This window comes from Nyctibius grandis, chromosome 5 (genome assembly GCF_013368605.1).
Source record: "Nyctibius grandis isolate bNycGra1 chromosome 5, bNycGra1.pri, whole genome shotgun sequence".
Taxonomy (NCBI): Eukaryota; Metazoa; Chordata; class Aves; order Nyctibiiformes; family Nyctibiidae; genus Nyctibius; species Nyctibius grandis.
Genome location: NC_090662.1, coordinates 7,758,310 through 7,779,949, shown reverse-complemented (window position 1 = coordinate 7,779,949; position 21,640 = coordinate 7,758,310). Strand labels below are relative to the sequence as shown.

The 21,640-nt window shown below is 43.9% G+C and overlaps 1 protein-coding gene across 1 annotated transcript in view; it reads right to left on the bottom strand.

Moving 5' to 3' along the window:
• CAMK1D (calcium/calmodulin dependent protein kinase ID) overlaps window positions 1-21,640 on the bottom strand; it is a 240,535-nt gene that overhangs the window by 133,925 nt on the left and 84,970 nt on the right. The window contains exon 2 of the mRNA XM_068401072.1: window positions 1,528-1,659. Within this exon, the coding sequence (XP_068257173.1) occupies window positions 1,528-1,659 (132 nt within the window). The remainder of the gene's footprint in view (window positions 1-1,527; window positions 1,660-21,640) is intronic.

Sequence of the window (21,640 nt, the reverse complement as noted above, 5' to 3'; positions counted from 1 at the left end):
CTTCAGGTAGTTGTAGACGGCAATAAGGTCACCTCGGAGCCTCCTCTTCTCCAGGATAAACAACCCCAGCTCCCTCAGCCGTTCCTCATAGGTCAGACCCTCCAGACCCTTCACCAGCTTGGTCGCCCTCCTCTGGACTCGCTCCAACACCTCAACATCTTTCTTGAAGTGCGGGGCCCAGAACTGGACACAGTATTCAAGGTGCGGCCTCACCAGTGCCGAGTACAGAGGGATGATCACTTCCCTAGACCGGCTGGCTACACTAGTCCTAATAGAGGCCAGGATGCCATTGGCCTTCTTGGCCACCTGGGCACACTGCTGGCTCATGTTTAGCCAGCTGTTGATCAGCACCCCCAGGCCTCTTTCCGCTGGGCCGCTTTCTAACCACTCTTCCCGCAGCCTGTAGCGCTGCATGGGGTTGTTGTGGCCGAAGTGTAAGACCTGGCACTTGTTCTTGTTGAACCTCATGCCGTTGGTCTCAGCCCATCTATCTAACCTGTCCAGTTCCCTCTGTAGGGCCTTCCTACCCTTCAGCAGATCAACACTCCCACCCAGCTTGGTGTCATCTGCAAATTTACTGAGGGTGCACTCAATCCCTACGTCTAGACTTCTATATAATTGTACTACCTTCAGCTCAATGAGAAAAGAAGGTACTTTTAGAAGTTTGAAACAAGTTACATGGACCAATCCTAAAGTGACCAATCTTTCCATTTCCTAGAAAGAAAGTCACGGATGACGAGTTTAGATCCAAGTATCTCAAGTCAGATGAGATGAACCCCACGTTCAGGACACAAGACGAAGAAGAGGTAAGGATCAAGCCTCTAATGTCTACACTGAATTCATACACTGAATTCATCACAGTCGTGAGCTGACTTTTTCTTATCCATGTATTCCAGCCACAGTCAAGAAAAAATACACACCATGGACAACCCTGATAAAACAGAAGTTGCCCTGAAAAGTCACTTCCAGAAGTGGCAGAGGTACCTCTCCATGGTACAGTCTAGATGTGGTGCTTCAGGACATGGTTTAGCAGGCATGGTGGCATTGGATCGATGGTTGGACTTGATGATCTTTTAGGTCTTTTCCAACCTTAACAATTCTATGATTCTATGACTCTACAGGTTACCACCACCTCCTATAACAATCCATAGCATGCCATAGTTTTAGTGAAATTAGTATACAGATTGTTTTAAGCACTTGGAAATAATAACCCTGGTCCTGCTCTCCTCAAAGCCGGTGACCCAACTGCTGACTTTATTAGTGGATAAAGTCTTTTTAGGGCATCCTAAGCTTTACTGTAGCCTAGCTCCACTCCTTTCCCACTTTGCAGGCATCTAGCTGTATTAATACAACAGAAAAACAGAGCATTTCTCAAAACATTTTCAGCATCATTTAAACTCAGGTGATCTTGTCTGTCTGTGATGGACTGAACAACCTGTCAGTCACACTTGTCAATCACTGTTCTTGCTCCTTAAATGCAAGAGTCTAATTGAAGCGAAGAAGCAGAAATGAAGGTCTGATACTTACTTTCTCAGGACTGCAATTTCATTCTCTATGCTGCTTTCCTTTCCCTTCAGTGCCTTCTTGGGTATGCACTTGACTGCAAAAAGTTTCCCACTTGCTCTCTCTTCAGCCAAAACAACTTCAGAGAATGCACCCCTGAAAGAAGAAAAGAAAAACCCCAGTTTTAAGTGATGCTTTTTCTTTGGAAGCTGTTAACTGAAACATAACCATTGAATATAGTTCTTCTGGCATCTTTTGATAGCTGCTCTTGTTGATCACAGCAACAGCATTATGAGCATCTTTCTTTGCCTTTACAAACATATGCAGACATTCACATTCATGCAAAACATTAAAGGCTTACCAAATACAACAATTTTAATAAAGAACCATAGTCCAGCAGAGATATGAGCAAAGCTTGAAAACCAGAAAGTTCCATTTCCATACATGGGAACATGGACTGTTGTCCATGATTTGATGGACGACGTACTTTTCCCCTTCCTGAATTTCTAGGACGTTTAATTCACATAGCAGCACAAAGTCCCTAGGACTAAATGACGCACAGGTGCCAAGAGTGCTCTCAGTTCCTCAGTGACCACAAGAGGTCAGAGCCGCTGCTTGTTCCTCCTGGGCAGCCCAGAGCATCATCTCCTCACAGTGGGCTCAACCCTGACTCAGATGGGGAAGCAGCATCAGAAGTTCTCTGTGCAGAGTTATTCCACAACACAAACTGCTGTGTGTAATCACTCAAGCCAAAGAATAGGATTAAATCACAAGTCCAAACATCGGCCTTAATAGCAGCCTCCCTACAGTTACCCCAGAGAGGATTACACAAATAAACTTCATCACAGCAGCCAGTCACTAACGGCCAAGAGTGGGCAGGGCCCCTCCTTCATTAGGTTATTCCATAACAGTGTATTATTTCTTGCATTCTCATCACTTCCTACAAAGCATCTGGACCTTACTGGGGAGAGGCCAGGAAAATGTTACAGTCAGTGCTACATACACTTTTTTTTTTTTCCATTCTGTTTTCTGAGCATTTGAGCATCGTTTAGACACTGCTGGTCTGGATGGACCTTTGCTCTGGCACACTGGGGCTGCTCATGTTCCAGTGCTCGTTACTGGTTTAGCAGCGAGGTACTGGGCAAGACAGAGCACTGGCCTGACAAGGAATAGCAAATCTTTGCCCCTGTTCACCAAAAATCTCCTCCTGAAGCACTCATTTTGTCCAAGAGACATCAGAGCCAAGGACTTGTCTAAAAAGATCGCACCTGAAGGATCCATCAGCTGAAGGATCGTATATTATTTATACAAAATAAAAAGAGGTAGGACACTCTCCTTCATTCCCCCCCATCAGTAGATTATTCTGATCTTCTAAATAGCTCTCTGTGAAAAGAGCTTGGGAGCAAGCTGAGCAAACCCAATCGCACTCCAGCCTGCTCTAAAACTGTCAGTGTTTGATCACAGCCTCATTTGCCTGCCCCCAGCTTTCTCTGGCTTTCATTCCCCACAGCTGCTGCTTATCTACATGTTTGTGGATAAACAGAAGCGTTTCCTCTCCTGGCCAGGCTCTTCCTTTTTAAGTCACGCACTTCGATGACACAACCAAGCAGTTGTGACCTCACCAACGGTTCCCGGGTTGTGAAACGACCGAATGAATCATTAAGCCAGTGGATAAGTGGATAAGCAAAAGGAAGAGGTTGCTGCTTCAGAAGGAAAGCGTCCATTTACCCAGAAATGCTTTCGTAGCCAGCAGTGACCGGGCAACGGCAACAGGAAGTTTAGGAATGGATTAAAAGAGGCTTTTGCAAACTGTTGCTGTGGATGTTTGACAGCTTGTCTACATGCAGCAGTGACCCTCTGAACCAGGAATGCTTCTCCTCAGTTTGGACAGTGGTCCAGACTCTGACCACATTTATGCCACTCTAAGTACAGGAACGACTCACTGTTTTCTGCTTTGTGTATAATCTACCATGGCACGTCAGAGCATCATGGGCTCCAATTTAGAGTCCACTCAACTGGTCCTAAAGCCTTGTGCAATAAAGCCACTCAAAGTGTTTTTAAAGACCTGTTCTTTGCTTTCTATTACCAACAGCCCTACTCATTTGATTCATCAAATGGGGTTTTCATCCTGACCCTCATGCTTGGGACAGCTAGACCAAAACTGCAATAAAATCCTTTTACAGGAAAGCCCTAAAACCTCTCAGTGCTTATCAGCTTCAGTTGCAGACCAGGGTGCTCAAACTCACAGGACTGCTCTGAGCTGTATTTCATGAAACCCTAAAGCCCCATCTGCTTCAGCTTTCAACACTGCACTTCACTCTAGCTATGTCTTGAGCAAGCTTTTTGCCTTCAGTTAAATGCTGTTAAAAGCAGCATACTCATACCGGTCATTTACTGATCACATAGCTCTCCCAGTATTTACAATATTATAAAAACAGAGAGAGCTCCCATCCCGATCTGGATTTCATTGGTGTTTTCAGACAACAAAATAAAGGAAATCCCTTTATATCCCTCTACGCAATAAAGCCAGCTTTGGGAAACCCCTCTATTTCAGCTGGCTTCACCATTCCGCTGGATTTCTTTCTCCACTTAGCAGGACAGCCACGGGGTTCAGTGGTTGGAAACAGTCTCTGTGAATTTAAATGAAATTTTTTTGGGGAGCTCCAAGATACTCATAAAAAACAATTCCATATCTCCTTAACAACGTTTCTCATTAAAGCATGAAATAAGCTGAACCTCAGCTAAAGCATTCGCTCACATGTCAACCCTTGGCACTGACAGGGAGCTTTTTTACATTGAGTTTTACACGAGGCCATGGCATGACATTGCTGGTGCTGGGAAGAGCCCCTGGGCAATGACGGGGGAGCTCTGGGGTGGATCTGCTGGGAAGGCAGGAGGGAGATGCAAGGTGGTCTGCACTATCCTACACACTATATATGCTCCTGTGTTCACATAGTAAGGGCGTGTGGGGAAAGCAATAAGGCATTGGACAAAAGAAAGATAAGTGAGACGCTGGAAAGAAAGAGAAGGGAGGGAATAGATGCAGATAAGGATCAAAGAGTTAAACACAGACTGAGAGGAATGAGCAGTATAGGACAAAAAGAAAGAAATAGTAGTAGGGAGCATTAGCAAGGAAAAGGCAGCAAAGACACTCCTGGAGTCTGCTGGAGTTGGGGGAGAGTCAGAAATAATAGTGTATAGATGGGCAAGCAATTATCATAATTGCAAATACACAGTTGAATTCATCCACTCTTAACGATCCAGTCCAGCCCCCACTAAACCCCTCCTGAGTCATGCATGAATAGATAAATACCAGAGAGAGAGTCAGAAAGACAAGGCTGCTCATTTTCTTGCTAACAGCAATATATCCTACAGCAAATTCTCCGCCTCCTCAAAAAAGTTCCCCAGAACTACCAACCTGGCAGGCTTGCTAAAGAAGATTTTTACCTCAACAAACTAATGTGCCCTTTAAAATCAAGACATTAATGAAGTAAGCAATTTATCTCTAAGAATTTATTATAATTCTTTATTAAGGGTTAATAATTAATTGTGTACATATTCTATAAAAATGTTTGGTTTTGGAAAATGTTGCATTTTACACCACAGTGACAGGAGATGGTTTCCTTGAAGCATCATCAAGCAGTGTTACATAATAAAAAGGAAAAAAAAAAAAGATACAGGAGATGCTGGACAACCAGAATGCTACACATCTGCAGCTCAGACAGGGCTCTGGATTAACACCCCGCTTCTCCTAGGAGGTACCGCATGATCTCTATGACATGATGTTCCCAAGACCTGCCAACTTGCAACCCATATGGCAGTGTCTCCATGGTCATAGCACCGAGCCAGAAAGAGATTCAGAAACCCCTTGGTGAATCTTGTATTTTGAATTATAAGGTTTTATCTGAAATTTTGTACATGGAAAAAAACAATTTCTGTGAAGTACACAAGCAAACTGGGATATTTTTTATTCAGTGAAATAATGAGGAAGGTGTTTACTCTGTGAAAATATATTGGGAGTTTTATTCTCCGTTTTCCAAAAAATATGGTCAAAAAAATTATTTTCACACTCTGATACAGTTTTAAAAACAAAACAGGGAGAAGAGGTTAATTGATTAAAAGTTGTGATTTTAAAGGTGCCTGCAATGGTTGGGATGGCCCATTCCCTTCAGCTGGGAAACAGGTAAATCACAACCTTTCCAACATGCCTGGGAACCCAGCCTTCACCTCTCTGAAGAGGGGGGCTTCGAACCCCTTCAGCTTTCCTCATCCTGCCTGGAGATTATAGCAAACAAATAAAAAAGCATCCCAGTTTTGAGGAAGTAGGACAGCGGTGGAAATGGGTAAATGAGAAACTTCTGCGAAATTAAACCACCTATTTAGCTGCTGAAATACATGTGTGGCAACTGAACCCATTTTTGAAAGTTTTGACCACATTATTATTTACCCTAGAGGATCAACTCTTTTCAAACTTCTAATTAAGGCATGGAATAATTTTATGATCTAGATCATTTTTATATGAATTAGGAACAACATAAGAGGAAAAAAGAGGTTAAATGACTTGACATGTCACATTGAGATAATGGCAAATTCTAGAAGGTGGTTGAGACGTTTTGACTTCTCACCACTTTGCACACACCTGGACCATGCAGCATCCTATGATATGTCAATCTTTTATAGTTTTAATTTGTTTAAGTTACTTGTCATCCAGTTATTTTCTTTAATCTAGGTTTAAAGATTAGTATTTAAAGATTATCATTGGAATACAAATGGCATTCATACCCAAACAGACTGGATTTTCTATTAGAAAACAATGGCTGCAAGGCTAGGCTATCCTGCAGATCAAAGGAAAATAAAGGCCAAATAACTTTTTCCTTCATTTGTTTGAACTATAATTTAATATGAGCACTTAATGTCTGAAATAAAATGAACAACATATACTGTGACAGCAAATCTATTCTCATTCATCAAAAACAATTGCTGTCACAAAAGCACTGACAAAATGAAGACAAAGAGTTCATGGGGGGATAAAACTTAATTTTTCCATTCACAGAAACCTCCATGTTGAGCAGTTTTCCACTGCATTAGCAGGTGCTCTGTCATACTAAATCAACAGACATAGTCAGGAAACAGATTTCACATCTTCAGGCTGTGTATAGCTAATGATCGTAATTATCATACAGTCAGCTTTCTGTGTACTTTGCCCCAGCCAAACCATGGGAAAAAATAGTGAACACTCATCATTTGAAAAATATACCATGTCCACAGCGAAGATCACCCTGAGATGGGAGACTGACTGAATCAAAGTGAGACCAACCAAATCAAAGAAGGTCATTTCCATAGCGTGGCTTTGGCAACCACACACCCATTCTGTTCCTTGACTCCCCAAAGAAAGGTGAGTTTGAAGTGTGCTACAAACAGAGGCAAGTACGTAAGAAAAAAATCTTCTCTGGTATTTTCACAGCTTTTCCCATGGACCTCAAGGAGTTAACTGTGGGATGAGCTCAAGCTCTGTGTAACCAGCACATACCAGGGAGATTCTGGTCCCGCAAAATATTTTTCTACTGAACCATTTTTCTGCACAAGTCATGTTCTATTTCTTTTTATTAAATTTTCTACTCAGTCATTTCTGTACACACATCCTCACTCTCCCAAATTCCAGACCTATCCCAACATAAACCCAGACTAAGGCTGGAAATAAAGTTTTTCTCCAAAGTCATGTCCACGAATGTCCTGAGGTCTGTGTGAAAATGAATTTACAATGAAGTTTTCAATTGCTTGGTGGCATCTGAATGTAAAGCTACAACTCTAAAGTGCAGAGGGTGTTTTTACCCAGTAAGGAGCAAAGGAGAAGGCTTTAGGGACTGTTACTTATGGTACAGAAGTCAAATATCCCTACACATTCCCAAGAGCTGAATATAAATTTACAGGAAAAGAAACACACTTCCTAAGCTGGTTGTAGCCATCTACTCTTTAGAGGACAAATGCTTTTTCTAGCTGTTTTCATTCATCAAAAACAGAGTCCCAGCCCTGCAGGCCCTTCTATGGCAGTGCTTCCTCTGCCTGGGCAAGACCAGAACAACCAGGATCGCTGTATTAACACCGGTATTTTTAGCCTCACTTCTCATTTAACTTTCGCTAAGCACCCAGCCACAACTGAAAATGCTGTTTTCTACCTTGGGGCCCAGTGAGCGTCTGCTATAACACCACACATGGCCCTGCCCTGGGCTGTGTTTGACCCTGATTCCCCTCCCCAGGCCTAATCCCCACCTGCAGTGATGTTCCCCATCCCCACGGAGATGTCTGATGCCTTGGGCTCGGGTTGCTATTACCCATTACAGATGACGAACAGCACTTCCAACTGTGCCAAAGTGCTGTTGCTATAGCCTGATGGACACTCAAACAACAATGGCAAGGGGCAAAAATACTCTTTGCTGTGTGTTCCTGTAGCAAGGAGCTCCTTTCTGGACCACTGACGTGTTTCTCTGTGCCCTGAGCCACTGCCACATGCCAATGCCCTCAGCATTTTGTCCAAGCTAGGAGGTACACTAAGACCATTGGAGTCTTCTGATGAGCAGCCACTTCCCCACAGTGTGAGAGAAGTCTGGGAATCACCATGCCCAGGGATGGGCGGCACATCCACAACTCCAGACTTCATCTCTCCAGCCACCTTACTGCTCCCTCTCTAACATAATTTTTGGGAGAGAGGAACTACATCAATACACAGATCTCTGCTGGGACTTGTAGACATGACCATAACGGAGACACCCGACGGTATCATACTGCAGGTAGAGCTGCTTCTTTCCTCTCCTTATAAACCAGTTTGTTTTCCTCCCACCATTACAGGGTGACTCACTGCGACAGAATGAGCAGTACAAAGCTTTCATCTTGCGTACTCACCAAAAGTGTTTGATTTGTTTAGATTTAACTTCCATTTTTTTGGGTACTATTATCTACAATTACAACAGCTTAGTGTTTTGACAGTTTTTGTCACCAGAGTCAGCTGCAAGAATTTTAATGCCAATTTGATACTTATCATTTCTTCTGTTTTAGCTACTCAATATTTTATATTCTCAGGGGAAAAAAAATAAAACCAACAACAAAAAAAAACTAGAATTGAGATTGAAAATCCACGTCAGCTACTTAAAGGAAAGCTACTTAAGAGGAGAGACTTTTATGAAGCCAGAAAACACCAATTTAAAGTTGGACACTATAAAGCATGAAATTATGACAATATAGTCAGGTGGTTTCCTTCACACCCCTGCCTCTTCCTCTGGACCACCTTCACCAGAACACAACCACCTCCTTAATGGGCAACAATCATTTTCACCGAAGGAAAAATTGCTGGAAACCATTTAAACCATTCTGTAGTTGAAATTAGTTCTTTACTCCAGGATGAATTTCAAGGTCACAGTGGGGCATGGCACACACCACCAGCAATCCGTGTCCCCGAGAAACTCCCTTCCCTTCCTTCAAACATGATGTTGTGAGGCACCAGCAAAGGTGCCGCACTGCTCCCTTGCATCCTGAGCACTTCTCCCTGCCCACCACTGCCAACGAGCCAGCTCAGCTCCCACTTTGGGGGCCAGCAGGGAAACACCAAGTTCAAGACCCACGTTGCCAACGCAGGCAGGAGAGTAGAGCGCCTCTGGGATGGCTTTCAGCCATACCAACGGGAAATCCTGCAGTGCTTGGGGTACTCCAACTCACACACCAGCAGGGTGAAGGCACCGAAGCACATGGCCAAGGAGACTCCCTGGCAAAAAAAAGCCATTATGTGCAGAGCAGAGCAATGAATATGGGCTTCAGTGCCATAAAAACTAGGTTCAAAGATGAATAAACCACATAAAGCAGAGAAATTAAGCCAAAAAGAAAAGTTTCTGCAGAATCTCTTCCCTTTCTGAGATGAACTAATTTGTTTTAGCTGCCTGGTGTATGCTAATTTAATAGGATGCTATGCAGTCTGTTCTGAGACAGTGATGCATGGATGCTAAAAAGGGAAACTGGCCCGGCACAGATCCCCAGTCATGTTTGTTATTACAGTCCTTTTCTTTCCTGAACTGTTTGCGCCTTTCTGATTAATCCTGACCCCTATTAGAAAGGGAAGTATTGTCTTTAAAGGTCTATTACATTTACATTACATCCTCCCTGGCAATCACAGTAAAGCTATCCCGAATCAAAAGCAAAACACAGCTTGCTGTATTGAGCTCTTCCTTCCATTATACACTTCGCAAATGAGCTGTTAAGCAGTTTATTTTCTCCACTGATGATCACTTTCTTTCCAAAATGAATATTTAAGTACATTTTTTCCACTTTCATCTTATAAGACAAAAGGAGCTCATTGTCGCCTGGGGTTTTTCTGATGGCAACATTCTCATGAGGAAATAACCTTTATTTTTCTAATAATGACCTCAAACCTTTCTCGATGCATAATTGATCTCCATAATTTTTTTCAAAGCGTTTCCCTGTTCTGACACTGATATATGCAGGGTCTGTTACAACACATCTGATTTCTGGAGATCTTATCCGGCCATATAAAGCAGATTACACCCATTTGAAAAAGCTTGTTTCTTCCTCTTCCTCCACATGGAAACTTAAGAAATTATCTGTCACACCATGGCACTCTCCAAGAGCTTGGCTCAATTAAGGAACAGCTGGATGACATTGCATCTTTTAAAGCAAAGCAAAGGTAGTGCAGACACTATAGTTTCACTTGCAATAATTCCTATGTTCCTTCTAGAGAGAAGGTCTTTAGTTAAGATGAAACTAGCAACTGTCTAAAGATCAAGCAACTTTGCAGTTGTGCCTAAACCATGGGAAACTCCCATTTAGCCAGGAGTTTTGCCTAAAGGTGTCTGGACCTTCACAAATCCAAGTTGCAAAAGCCTGCACAGCACCTCATTCTTTCAGGTGGCATTTATCTATTTACAGAACAAACCCCAAGTATCAGTTCTGCTTGTCTTCCTCAGTGATCATAAGCAAATGATTGTATTATTTCACTTGTGATTTCCAAATATCAACCCTGTCTTTCATGAACTGTATGTCCCATTCTACAGATGAGGGACTCAAGGAACAGGAATCACATGGACCAATTCTTCTTTCTTAACCTTAATTATTTATAAGCAAGGAACTTCTCATAATCTAAAAGCGTACACTCCTTTTGTACTCAACAGAGACGCATTTCCAACAGATTATTACATCCCATCCTAAAATATATTGAAGGCAGCACACTACGACCCTATAGGAATCCTTAAGCCCTGTCAACCAAAAATCCCCTCTGCATTTGCTGCCTGACTCCGGTCAAAGAGATCATCTGAGACGCCCAGACATTAGCGCTGAGATGCCCATCAAGCAGCTGCAATTAAGGTAGATGACTTCCAGCCTTAGGATCTGGTCTTGCTTCAAGTGAAATCAGAGTTTGACCACTCAGAATGAAAGTCCTCTGACCACATCTACACAGACATTTTTGATATCTAAGCTATTCCCCCATGGCTCCTGTTATGGCCAAGAGATAGCCAATACGGCAGTGCTGGGTAACTGCTTAACACTGATCAGATGAATCACACCCTAAACACATCTCCTGATCTTCATTGAGAGCAAAGGGAACCTAGGGGGAGAGATGAAGATGTCCACAGTGTGGACACTTTGAAGGCTAAGGCAGACCAATCTCCTCCTCAACTCATAGGATCTGAGTATGCAGAATAACCACATATTCAAAACAAAAGTAGAATTAGGACTTGTAAGGCTTCTATGCCCATGATCACAGCACAGTTCCTGCTTATTGTAATGACAAATTTAGATTAGTTAATCAGACCATGAAACCAAGGCACATCTCCTAGCATCTGCCTTTTCCAGTTCAATCCTTTAGACCCAATCTACAGCCCTCAGTCAGGAAGCACTCCACATGAATGTGATGAGCAGCCACTGAAAGCGGAGGCCACAAGGTTCAGAGCTGTCACAAGCATAGCTGAACAATTCCCATTGTGTAAGAGCCCTTCTGTGCCACTATGAAACTCTAATTGGCTAGTTTTCATCCTGTTGCTACCCATCCAGCTGGTCCTGCATATTTGTTTTAAATATTTGGACTAAAAATTATGTGTATTTTGTATCCTCGCCCACTCCAAGTCGTAGTTTAGAATTAAAAAAAAGAAAAAAAAAAAAAGAAGATAGAAAGGCACAATTCAGTATAATGGAATACAAATTGTTTCACAGCTCAGAACTGAGGTCTGGTAGGTAAAGCCACTGCAGGATATCTAGAGCTCTGCAGCCTTACTTCCAATGGGCACCTCTTAAAACACTAGAAGAGTGTTTGCTTTCTTACTCTCCAGCCTCTTGACTCATGTACCCACATGTGGTTTCATGTCTGAGGTACATTAAGAAATCTTAGCAAACTGGTTTGCCTAGTAACCAGCAAGCTTGAAAATAAACATTTTGGCACAGATTATTCCAATATAACTGTATACTGAAGTTACCAGGCACTTCTGAAACTCACAGATACTTCTGCTAAAAGAATTGCCACACACTCTCCATGTGTGGAAGCCTCAGCCCTGTTCTCATTCAAGCCTGCATGCAAAAAGGGTCTTCCTTTCAGCTTCAGCTGACAAGGAATCTCTCCACAGCTCAATGTTTAAGGTGCTGTGTTGAGATTACTGACTTTACTCACAAAACAGGTGCAATACCAGCACAACGTTCCTCCCATAAACGTACAGTCATGAGCCTTGACACTGCTCTGAAGAAACATTTTTGATGCCATGGAGTTATACTGGGATTAGCCAAAAGGAAATTCCCCAGGAGACACAAGGAACCAGAAGCTGCACCAGCTTCCATCCAAACCAAGCCCAGACTAAGAGTTGATCCAGATAAAGCACGGATCATATGGGGTCTAGCAACAGAGGTCTTCTGGGTTTATCCCATGCTTTTAACAGCAGAGAAGGCCAGTGACATACACAGCAATCCCATCCCCCGAGGATGGGAACCATCCCCGCCTTCTGCTGCCTTGCCCATATGATGGTAGAAGACAGCGTCAGGAAGGAAGGAATCCCTCCAGCATGGCAGACCTGCACCAAAGCAGCTGAACCCATTAGTGAATTACAGCAAAGAAAAGGTAGTGGTGTTTCCCACATCTCATATGAAACGAGGACAGATCTCTCCACCCAAAGAGTTGAGTCTGGAAGCCATCAGTTATTGACATGGTCCATGGAAGCCATCAGAAGTGAGACAGACATTGACATCTCTGTCATATCGCCCATAAAAGGCTTTAGATTCCTGGTTTAATAGCAACCAGTTTAGTCTTCATAGAAGACAATCACTCATCTATTTACCAGCCCTGCTGATAAGGAGATGAAGACTGAAGACCTCCAGATCTGCCTAGGCAAGCTGCCACTACTGAGCTTCACCTGACTTGCCAGAACCATGATAGACTCCAACCACCTGCAGCTTCAGCACACTGTACAAACACATGCCAGTGCAGGGCTACTCATGCCTCAGTCTTCACCTCCCATTCTCCAGTAAGCAACAGCACAGGAGGAATTATCTCAGTGCCCCAACCAGCTCACAAAGAGCAACCAAAGTCAACTGCTGCATAGGGATGACCTTCTGTGTTGGAAAACTTCAGCAGAAACAATCTGACAGCAACGCTGATTCCCTTTATCTGAAAAGTAATCACAGCACATTACAGTCTCATAATACAATGATGAGTTTCCTAGGAGATGACTGCCACATGCCCTACCTATTTTTAAAAATGAAGTTTCTCAGAACTCATTTCCATCTCAGGTTGACATGCTACACACACATCGACAATCGCCACCTCCGTGTTTCTCAGCTGTTATGCGGGTCCAGGTAACCCAGTCCAGATCTTGGGTGGCAAGTCTGAGCAGTACCATAACACGCCTGATGAGCTGGATGGGCTGGGGATAGGGGAACACAGCACCACAAACCTAACACTAACAATTTCTGTGTTTCTTTGGAAGCTGTTGTATAATTTCAAACATGAATAAAAAGGAAGCAGCATATTATCTTCCCAGGTGACATGCACCCCAGAAGAGGAAAGTCCCCCAGAAGGTTTGCACGAGAGCGCTGGCAGAGTGATGAACAGGCAGGATTTCAGAAACCTCTCTCCCAATGCACTGTAAAGGTTATCTGTGAGCCAATTCCCAAAAATACTGCGAGCAGCATGCTACTGGCAGTGAGTTGGGGAGCTAAACTGAGCTTAGTCCAGCTGGTAAAAGCTGCTACAAGTTGCATGTGGTACAGATGTGCTGTGGTCGGTACGCCAGCCCACAGAAGGGATGGACTACAGGGTATTCAAAACAGGTTAAAAGTTGATTAAAAAAAAAAAGCTAAAAAAGATTCCAGAAATCTGGGGCCCTGTTGAGCTTCTATTTATTGCCATTGAAAGTGCTTGGAGGGGAGGAAGAGCTGGACCCTTAATCTCGACGGCAAGTACACAAGTGGATCCCTGGGGTCATTTCAGGAATAGATCAAGATGGGACAGTGTTTGTCCCCACCATGATGAGGGTGTTTCACTATGAAGAAATAAGCTTTGAGTCCTTTAAACTGTGACAGGTCAAAAGTATGTATGTGAAACTGCTGGAATAGCAGAAAAAGCATGATACTTCCTTGGGGAAAAGAGTTTTGCTTTCTGCTGTGAATAAGAGCCTAATTTGATTAGAAACTTCACACTCTCTTTGAAACAATGCCCTATTCTGATTAAAATATTTTCATTTCTAAGTGAATGAGAACTCATTCCAAGTGAATGGAGCCTTGAGGATCCTGAAATGTAAACTCACATGGCTTGCTCATGAAAAGTATCCTTTTTACCTGGTTAAAGGCAGACATAAAGAAGGCAAAAAATGCTCAACCAGCTTAAGCATCATGGTCTCGCCAGTCCAGGGTCCTTTCTTTAGTCATAGCCATTAACAGCTATTTAAAGAAAGAGTGTAAGAAATTGAGTTCATCCAGCATAAGACTGAGTACAGATTATAGAAGAAAACAGTTCTTGTTTGTTCATTTTACATTTGCTGCTAGATAACTTCTTTCCATAACTCTATATTAAAGGACATTTTAAAGATGTGAAGTAACCAACTGCTCTCCCATGTCACGCAACGGGTTTTCATCACAAACATACAGAATGGTTTTTAAGCCAGGACTCGAGAGCAGTGCTAGAAACAATCAGCAAAAGGAGTCTGCAGAACTGGATTCCCCTTCACTCTCCATGGCAAGACACTCTCAATCTATAGTAGGATATACATATGCCAAAACCAAAATTCTTAGGAAAGGAGGTATAACCTCTTACACTGTGCTAAATCTTCACTGTCATGTTTAACTTTGAAAAAATAACTATAAAAATGAGGAAACTTGTTAAACAAGAAGTGAGAAGGTCCCAGGAGACAGAACCAGGAGAGTTAAAGCTTGCAGGAGTCATAACTTTTCAAAAACATCAACACTTGAAACTCAGAACAAATATATACCCCATGTAAAAAAACCTGGATAAACAGAGAAGTCTGGCAGGCCAAGCAGCTGGACAAGAGAAAATATGATAAATAAGACAGCATCCTCAAAACCAGGAGTTATGTGTTCAAATGAGGAACTAAAAATTGATTTTAAGTTACAGTGAATAAAATATAAAAACTTTGAAAGGCAGGAAAAAGCATTTGAAGAACAAGTTGCAACAGGCAGAAAATTCAATAAAGACTATTTTGCACATATCAGAATCCAGAAGTGTGCCAGATTGCTGATGGACCAGGAAGCAATAATGTATAGAAGCATCATGAACAAACCCATATGTCTATAGAAAAAAAATTACATTTTTGGTATTTGTGCTCACTACAGAGAGGTTTGGCGAGATTCTCACACTGGAAACCTTCATTACAAGGTTGGTAGAAGGGGTTATAGACTGGACTGACTCAATCATTCTAGGGGAACTTAGTTGTGAAACTACTGGAGCTCTAAACACAGGCTGAGGTCTCTCTCTTAAAGCTTTATGGGTACCTAAAAATTAGAAGGCAGCTTACACAACAGAATTTTTAAAAAGGGATTCAAAGGAACAATTCAGGGGTTAGAGGAGACTCCGGATTAGTAAATCTGACATCAGCAGGTCAGTAAAAAAAATAATGAAGAACATCCCTCTGGCAAAGGATAGAATTATTGAACAGCTGGAAGAATATGATAGAGGAAAAGATAATAAGGCTTTTGAGAAGGGAAGCCAGGCCTCAAATGTACTGGAGTAGGCTGGAGGGGTCAATATGCATGCAGATGAGAAAATCCTGTTGATGTAATTTACTTATATTTCAATGGGGTGCCTCAATGCAGGATCTCTGAGCAGATGAGCTGTTAGGGGATAGGAGAAGCTTCTTGCACAGATAAAGAACTGGTTAAAAGATGGAAAACAGAAAGGCATAAACAGTAAACTCATTTAATATTCAGTGTTAGGTATTGTTAAGAAAGCAGTTTGACACAGCCTGAATGCTTCGTGCTGTTGAGATCCTTCTCGTTGCCTGCAGGACATGGCAGAACCAGGGAGGGTGACAGGGATGATCAAAAGTATGAAACAGTCCCATTACAAGGAATTACTGAATCAACTGGGACTGTTCAGCCTTGAAGGGACAACTCAGGGGGACAGAATAAAGCTCCGAGTGGAGCAGGGAAGGTGATCGCTGTCCCTTCCAACTAAAGGATGAGGTGACAGCACATGAAGGCAGGAGGGGCCCACTTCAAAACAAACTTCATCCAGCTTCTTTCCGTAGGACACAGTGGATATTAACAAGGATTCTGAACAGGACTGGAAAAATACTGGTGATAAAATCCACCACAGACTACTAAAGACACCATTTGTGTCTCAGAAAATGCCTGCATACATCTTCCTTAATACTAGGGGAGTACTCACAGCATTATAATAACTGCATTATTGTTAAATGCTGACCTATACTTTCCTCCCCAGACATCTGGCATTGGCTGCAGGGACGGGGCACTGGGTAAGCTGCTTTTTTGGTCTGACCTAATACAGCTGTTCTTACAGTCTATTAACGCAGTGGAGCCAGCAGCAGCCGACAGCAGCTCACAGGAAAAAATGGGCATGCAAAATGTATGGAGGGTCAAGTCCATCACTGAGACAAATGGCAACTTCTTTAGGGTTAACCCATGGCAAAAAGCAAGGAAAAGTGCATGTAAAATACTGCCCAATTCCAACGAGACCATTTTCACACAAGTAGCCCAGTCAGGACATCTAGTAGTAAGGACAGTTGGGAGGAATATAAGTCTGTTGTCAGAGGATGTAGGGAGGCAACTAGGAAAGCTAAGGCCTCCTTGGAATTAAACCTTGCAAGAGAGGTCAAGGACAACAGAAAGGGCTTCTTCAAATACATTGCAGGTAAAGCCAACACTAGAGGCAATGTAGGCCCACTGATGAATGAGGTGGGGGCCCTGGAGACAGAGGATAAAAAGAAGGCGGAGTTACTGAATGCCTTCTTTGCCTCTGTCTATACTGTTGGAGGCTGTCCTGAGGAGCCCCGGACCCCTGAGGCCCCAGAAGAAGTCAGGATAGAGGAGGAATCTGTCTTGGTTGATGAGGGCTGGGTCAGGGACCAATAAAGCAACCTGGACGTCCATAAATCCATGGGCCCTGATGGGATGCACCCGCGGGTGCTGAGGGAGCTGGCGGAAGTCATTGCTAGGCCACTCTCCATCATCTTTGCTAAGTCGTGGGCAACGGGAGAGGTGCCTGAGGACTGGAGGAAAGCGAATGTCACTCCAGTCTTCAAAAAGGGCAAGAAGAAGGACCCGGGTAACTATAGACCGGTCAGCCTCACCTCCATCCCCAGAAAGGTGATGGAACAACTTGTTCTTGGTGCTGTCTCTAGGCACATCAAGGACAGGGGGATCATTAGGGGCACTCAGCATGGCTTCACCAACGGGAAGTCTTGCTCAACCAACTTGATAGCCTTTTATGAGGATGTTACCCGGTGGATAGATGATGGTAAAGCTGTGGATGTGGTCTATCTCGATTTCAGTAAAGCGTTTGACACGGTCTCCCACAGCATCCTTGCAGCTAAACTGAGGAAGTGTGGTCTGGATGATCGGGTAGTGAGGTGGATTGTGAACTGGCTGAAGGAAAGAAGCCAGAGAGTAGTGGTCAGTGGGACAGAGTCCAGTTGGAGGTCTGTGTCTAGCGGAGTTCCGCAAGGATCGGTTCTGGGACCAGTTCTATTCAATATATTTATTAATGACTTGGATGAGGGAATAGAGTGCACTGTCAGCAAGTTCGCTGATGACACAAAACTGGGAGGAGTGGCTGACACAACGGAAGGCTGCGCAGCCATTCAGAGAGACCTGGACAGGCTGGAGAGTTGGGCGGGGAGAAATTTAATGAAATATAACAAGGGCAAGTGTAGAGTCCTGCATCTGGGCAAGAACAACCCCATGTACCAGTACAAGTTGGGGACAGACCTGTTGGAGAGCAGCGTAGGGGAAAGGGACCTGGGGGTCCTAGTGGACAACAGGACGACCATGAGCCAGCAGAGTGCCCTTGTGGCCAAGAAGGCCAATGGCATCCTGGGGTGTATTAGAAGGGGTGTGGTCAGCAGGTCGAGAGAGGTTCTCCTCCCCCTCTACTCTGCCCTGGTGAGGCCGCATCTGGAGTATTGTGTCCAGTTCTGGGCCCCTCAGGTCAAGAAGGACAGGGAACTACTAGAGAGAGTCCAGTGCAGAGCCACTAAGATGATTAAGGGGGTGGAACATCTCCCTTATGAGGAGAGGCTGAGGGAGCTGGGTCTCTTTAGCTTAGAGAAGAGGAGACTGAGGGGTGACCTCATGAATGTTTATAAATATGTAAAGGGCAAGTGTCATGAGGATGGAGCCAGGCTCTTCTCAGTGACATCCCTTGACAGGACAAGGGGCAATGGGTGTAAGCTGGAACACAGGAGGTTCCACTTAAATTTGAGGAAAAACTTCTTTACGGTGAGGGTGACCGAACACTGGAACAGGCTGCCCAGAGAGGTTGTGGAGTCTCCTTCTCTGGAGACATTCAAAACCCGCCTGGACGCGTTCCTGTGTGATATGGTCTAGGCAATCCTGCCCCGGCAGGGGGATTGGACTAGATGATCTTTCGAGGTCCCTTCCAATCCCTAACATTCTGTGATTCTGTGACAACATCTAGTAGTAAAGACAACTTCAGAGGAATTAAACCAGCAGAGAATTATCATGAGATGTCCAGGGAAAAGACAGCTTTGAAAGGTGCATCACATACCGGTGGAGGAAACAGCCTTTGTGATCTTAGGTGCATCACATACCGGTGGAGGAAACAGCCTTTGTGATCTTAGGTGCATCACATACCGGTGGAGGAAACAGCCTTTGTGATCTTCTTGGACTGATCTCTCTGGAATAATTATAGCCCCTGTCTTCCTTTATTCTTGCTTTATGTGAATCATATGATGGGCCTTTTATTGCCACTGCAGATAATAGTCATCTCTTCCTTGCGGGATTAGAAGGTAGCTACTGCTAATTAAACTAAAGCTCACAGCCCAAGACTTAGTTATAACATCTTAAATGTCATGCAACAATTTTCCTCTGCATCCCTTCAGCTAGAATAGGCCAAACCCTCAAAATTTCTCGTGCATTTATCCTTACAACATCCTTACAAGATTAGGCAGTGCTGTCACATGCATGAAATACATGGGAACTGGGGCAGGGAGGGCATAAAACGGACAAATCCCTGGTCCCCCCAGTCCAACACCCATTATTGAACTGAAGAGCATCTTCATGTGCTGCCAGATCACGCTGCAGACACAGCCTGTTTTCACCCTAGACCTTTTGCTTTAGCTCTCCTCTCCTGTATCACAGACTGCTGTCCCCACACACGTATCATCCATGGTAAGGGCTAAAGCTTAGTTCTTCCCCGGAAAAGAGATCTGCTAAAAAGCTGGCATCATTCCCTGCCGTCTTGCTATGAAAATTTAAAATTTCAGAAGTGTTTCTTGCTTTCTACATCACATGCTAGTAAATCTCCAGTAAACCAGCAGCACCATCAACCCACCCAGTCCGACAGTTAAGTAAACTTGTTTATTGGACCCCCATGTTTGACAGTGAACCCATTTTCCTAGCTTCAGCAGTGTAAATACACTTCGGTTGAGCAGCCACCAGGGTCTTTATAAGGAAGCAAATCTTTTCTCTTTGTTGTCAAAAGCTTTGGAGTAGCATTTATTATACACGAAGGTTAGCAGGTGTTCATATTTAACTTATTTTTTTGTGGAATTTTTTAAGCCTGAGATGCATATAGTGATTGAGAATTACTGTTTATTCATTTCTCTGTAATAGGAGAAGCAGCATTTCATCTGTCTCATCCATATTTAATAGCTCCAGGCACAACAACCATGAAAGGTCGATCTTTCTCCCACTAGGGAGAATATTATTATTACTACTACCCTGACTACATCTATATTCTGAAATTATTCATCCCCAGCTTTCTATATTATTTCTATGTTATCTGTGGGCCAGGTCCTTTCCTGGTACTTACCTGGAGTTACTGTGCTGATGGAGCTATACTGATTTATGATACACTGAGTCACATCAGCTAAGGATGGAGTCAATTCAAAGCCTCTTGGCAATATAAGCCAGATGGAATTTTGCTGCCCTGAGGAGGTGCAGGAACCCTTGGACAGCTACCCATTTGCTGCTCCTGCTGTTACCAGGAAGGCGGTTTAGGAATGTATCTGCTGCTTTTTGGAGGTCCACTCTTGTCCCCCAGGACGAGCTCCACCACATCCATTTTCACGCTTCTCAGTCTTGGCACACACACAGGGTAAATGGTGAGGCCAGGGATGGTCTCTGGCTGCTGCTCCATATGTCATCTATGCCTAGAGCAGATCCCTGCTCCCAAGATGGCATGTAAATATGAAGGATGGCACCTCATTGCCCCCCAGGATGGCAGAGCTGCTCAAGGTCTGTGCTGATGGCTCAAGCAAAGCCCAGACTGTGCACCACCCTGTCAGTCTCAACCCCAAAATGGGATGCAACCCCAACAAACTAGAGGCGTCCCTCCATGCATCATCCAGTAAATCACAACAGCCTGAACTAATAAATGGTCCAGAGTGTCATTTATCTAGTTAAGCAGAAAACAGAGGAGGTATAATCATGAAATAAGTTTTTTCCTTCACAGTGATAAGGGAGGACCTCAGCGACCCCCAGGGAAACCTCTTCTTCCTCACCCGAGCCTGGACAGCCTCCAGCACACCTAACAAACGTGCAGTGACAACTCCAACCAGAGAAGCAGTTAAGACGTGGGTTTTTCCGGATATTTGTTCCTGGGAAAAAAAGTTCCCTAACAGCATGCCATTAAAACGTTAATCATAAAACTGCTGAGGGCCCCTTTCCCCAGCAGGTCACCAGTTCAAACGTAGCCCGGGTCAGTGGTCCCTGGCACATTACCACAAGGCAGTGTTTACCCAGCGAGAAACAAATTTGATAGATCCAACCCAGTCACATGCTGCAAAACCCACGAGCACCGACTGAGACGTGTCCCTTGCAGCAGCAGCACTGCCAGGGAGCCACAAACACCCCGGCAGCTTCACACGGGAGGTTTGCCTGTCCCGGGGCAGGGCTGACGAGCACTGGCAGCACAAGGGACAGACCTGGAGCAGTCACCAGCAGGAAGCTTTATGCCTCCAGAGTAGCTTGTTTAGTCTTAACTCCAGTTCAGGAGGGGAAAAATAACCCTCAAAATCCTCTGCTTGTTTTTTTTTTTTTTCAGCCTCATATGCCTAAATAAGCTAAAAAAATCCCATGTTAAACACATCGATGGGCTGAAGGGCATGATGAGAGCAACAGCAATGCAGAGTGTGTGTGTGTGTGTATATATATATATAGACATATCTTTTTTTCCTATTACTTGTAATTTGGAGATAGAACAAGACTAGGGGGGAGGAGCACATGTTATCCCCTTTCCTCTGCACATGTAGTTCTCATTAGGGCCAATTAGGATGATAATCACATCTGAAAGGAGGCTACAAGCCAACCTGTGTGATAAAAGCAGAAGTAAACACAACTCTGGTGAGCTTAGGGAGCACACGGTTTCGCCCGCCGAGTTCCCCAAGCTTGGATCTGACTCGATTCAACCCGGAAAGCTCACCCCTTCGCGATGTTATCT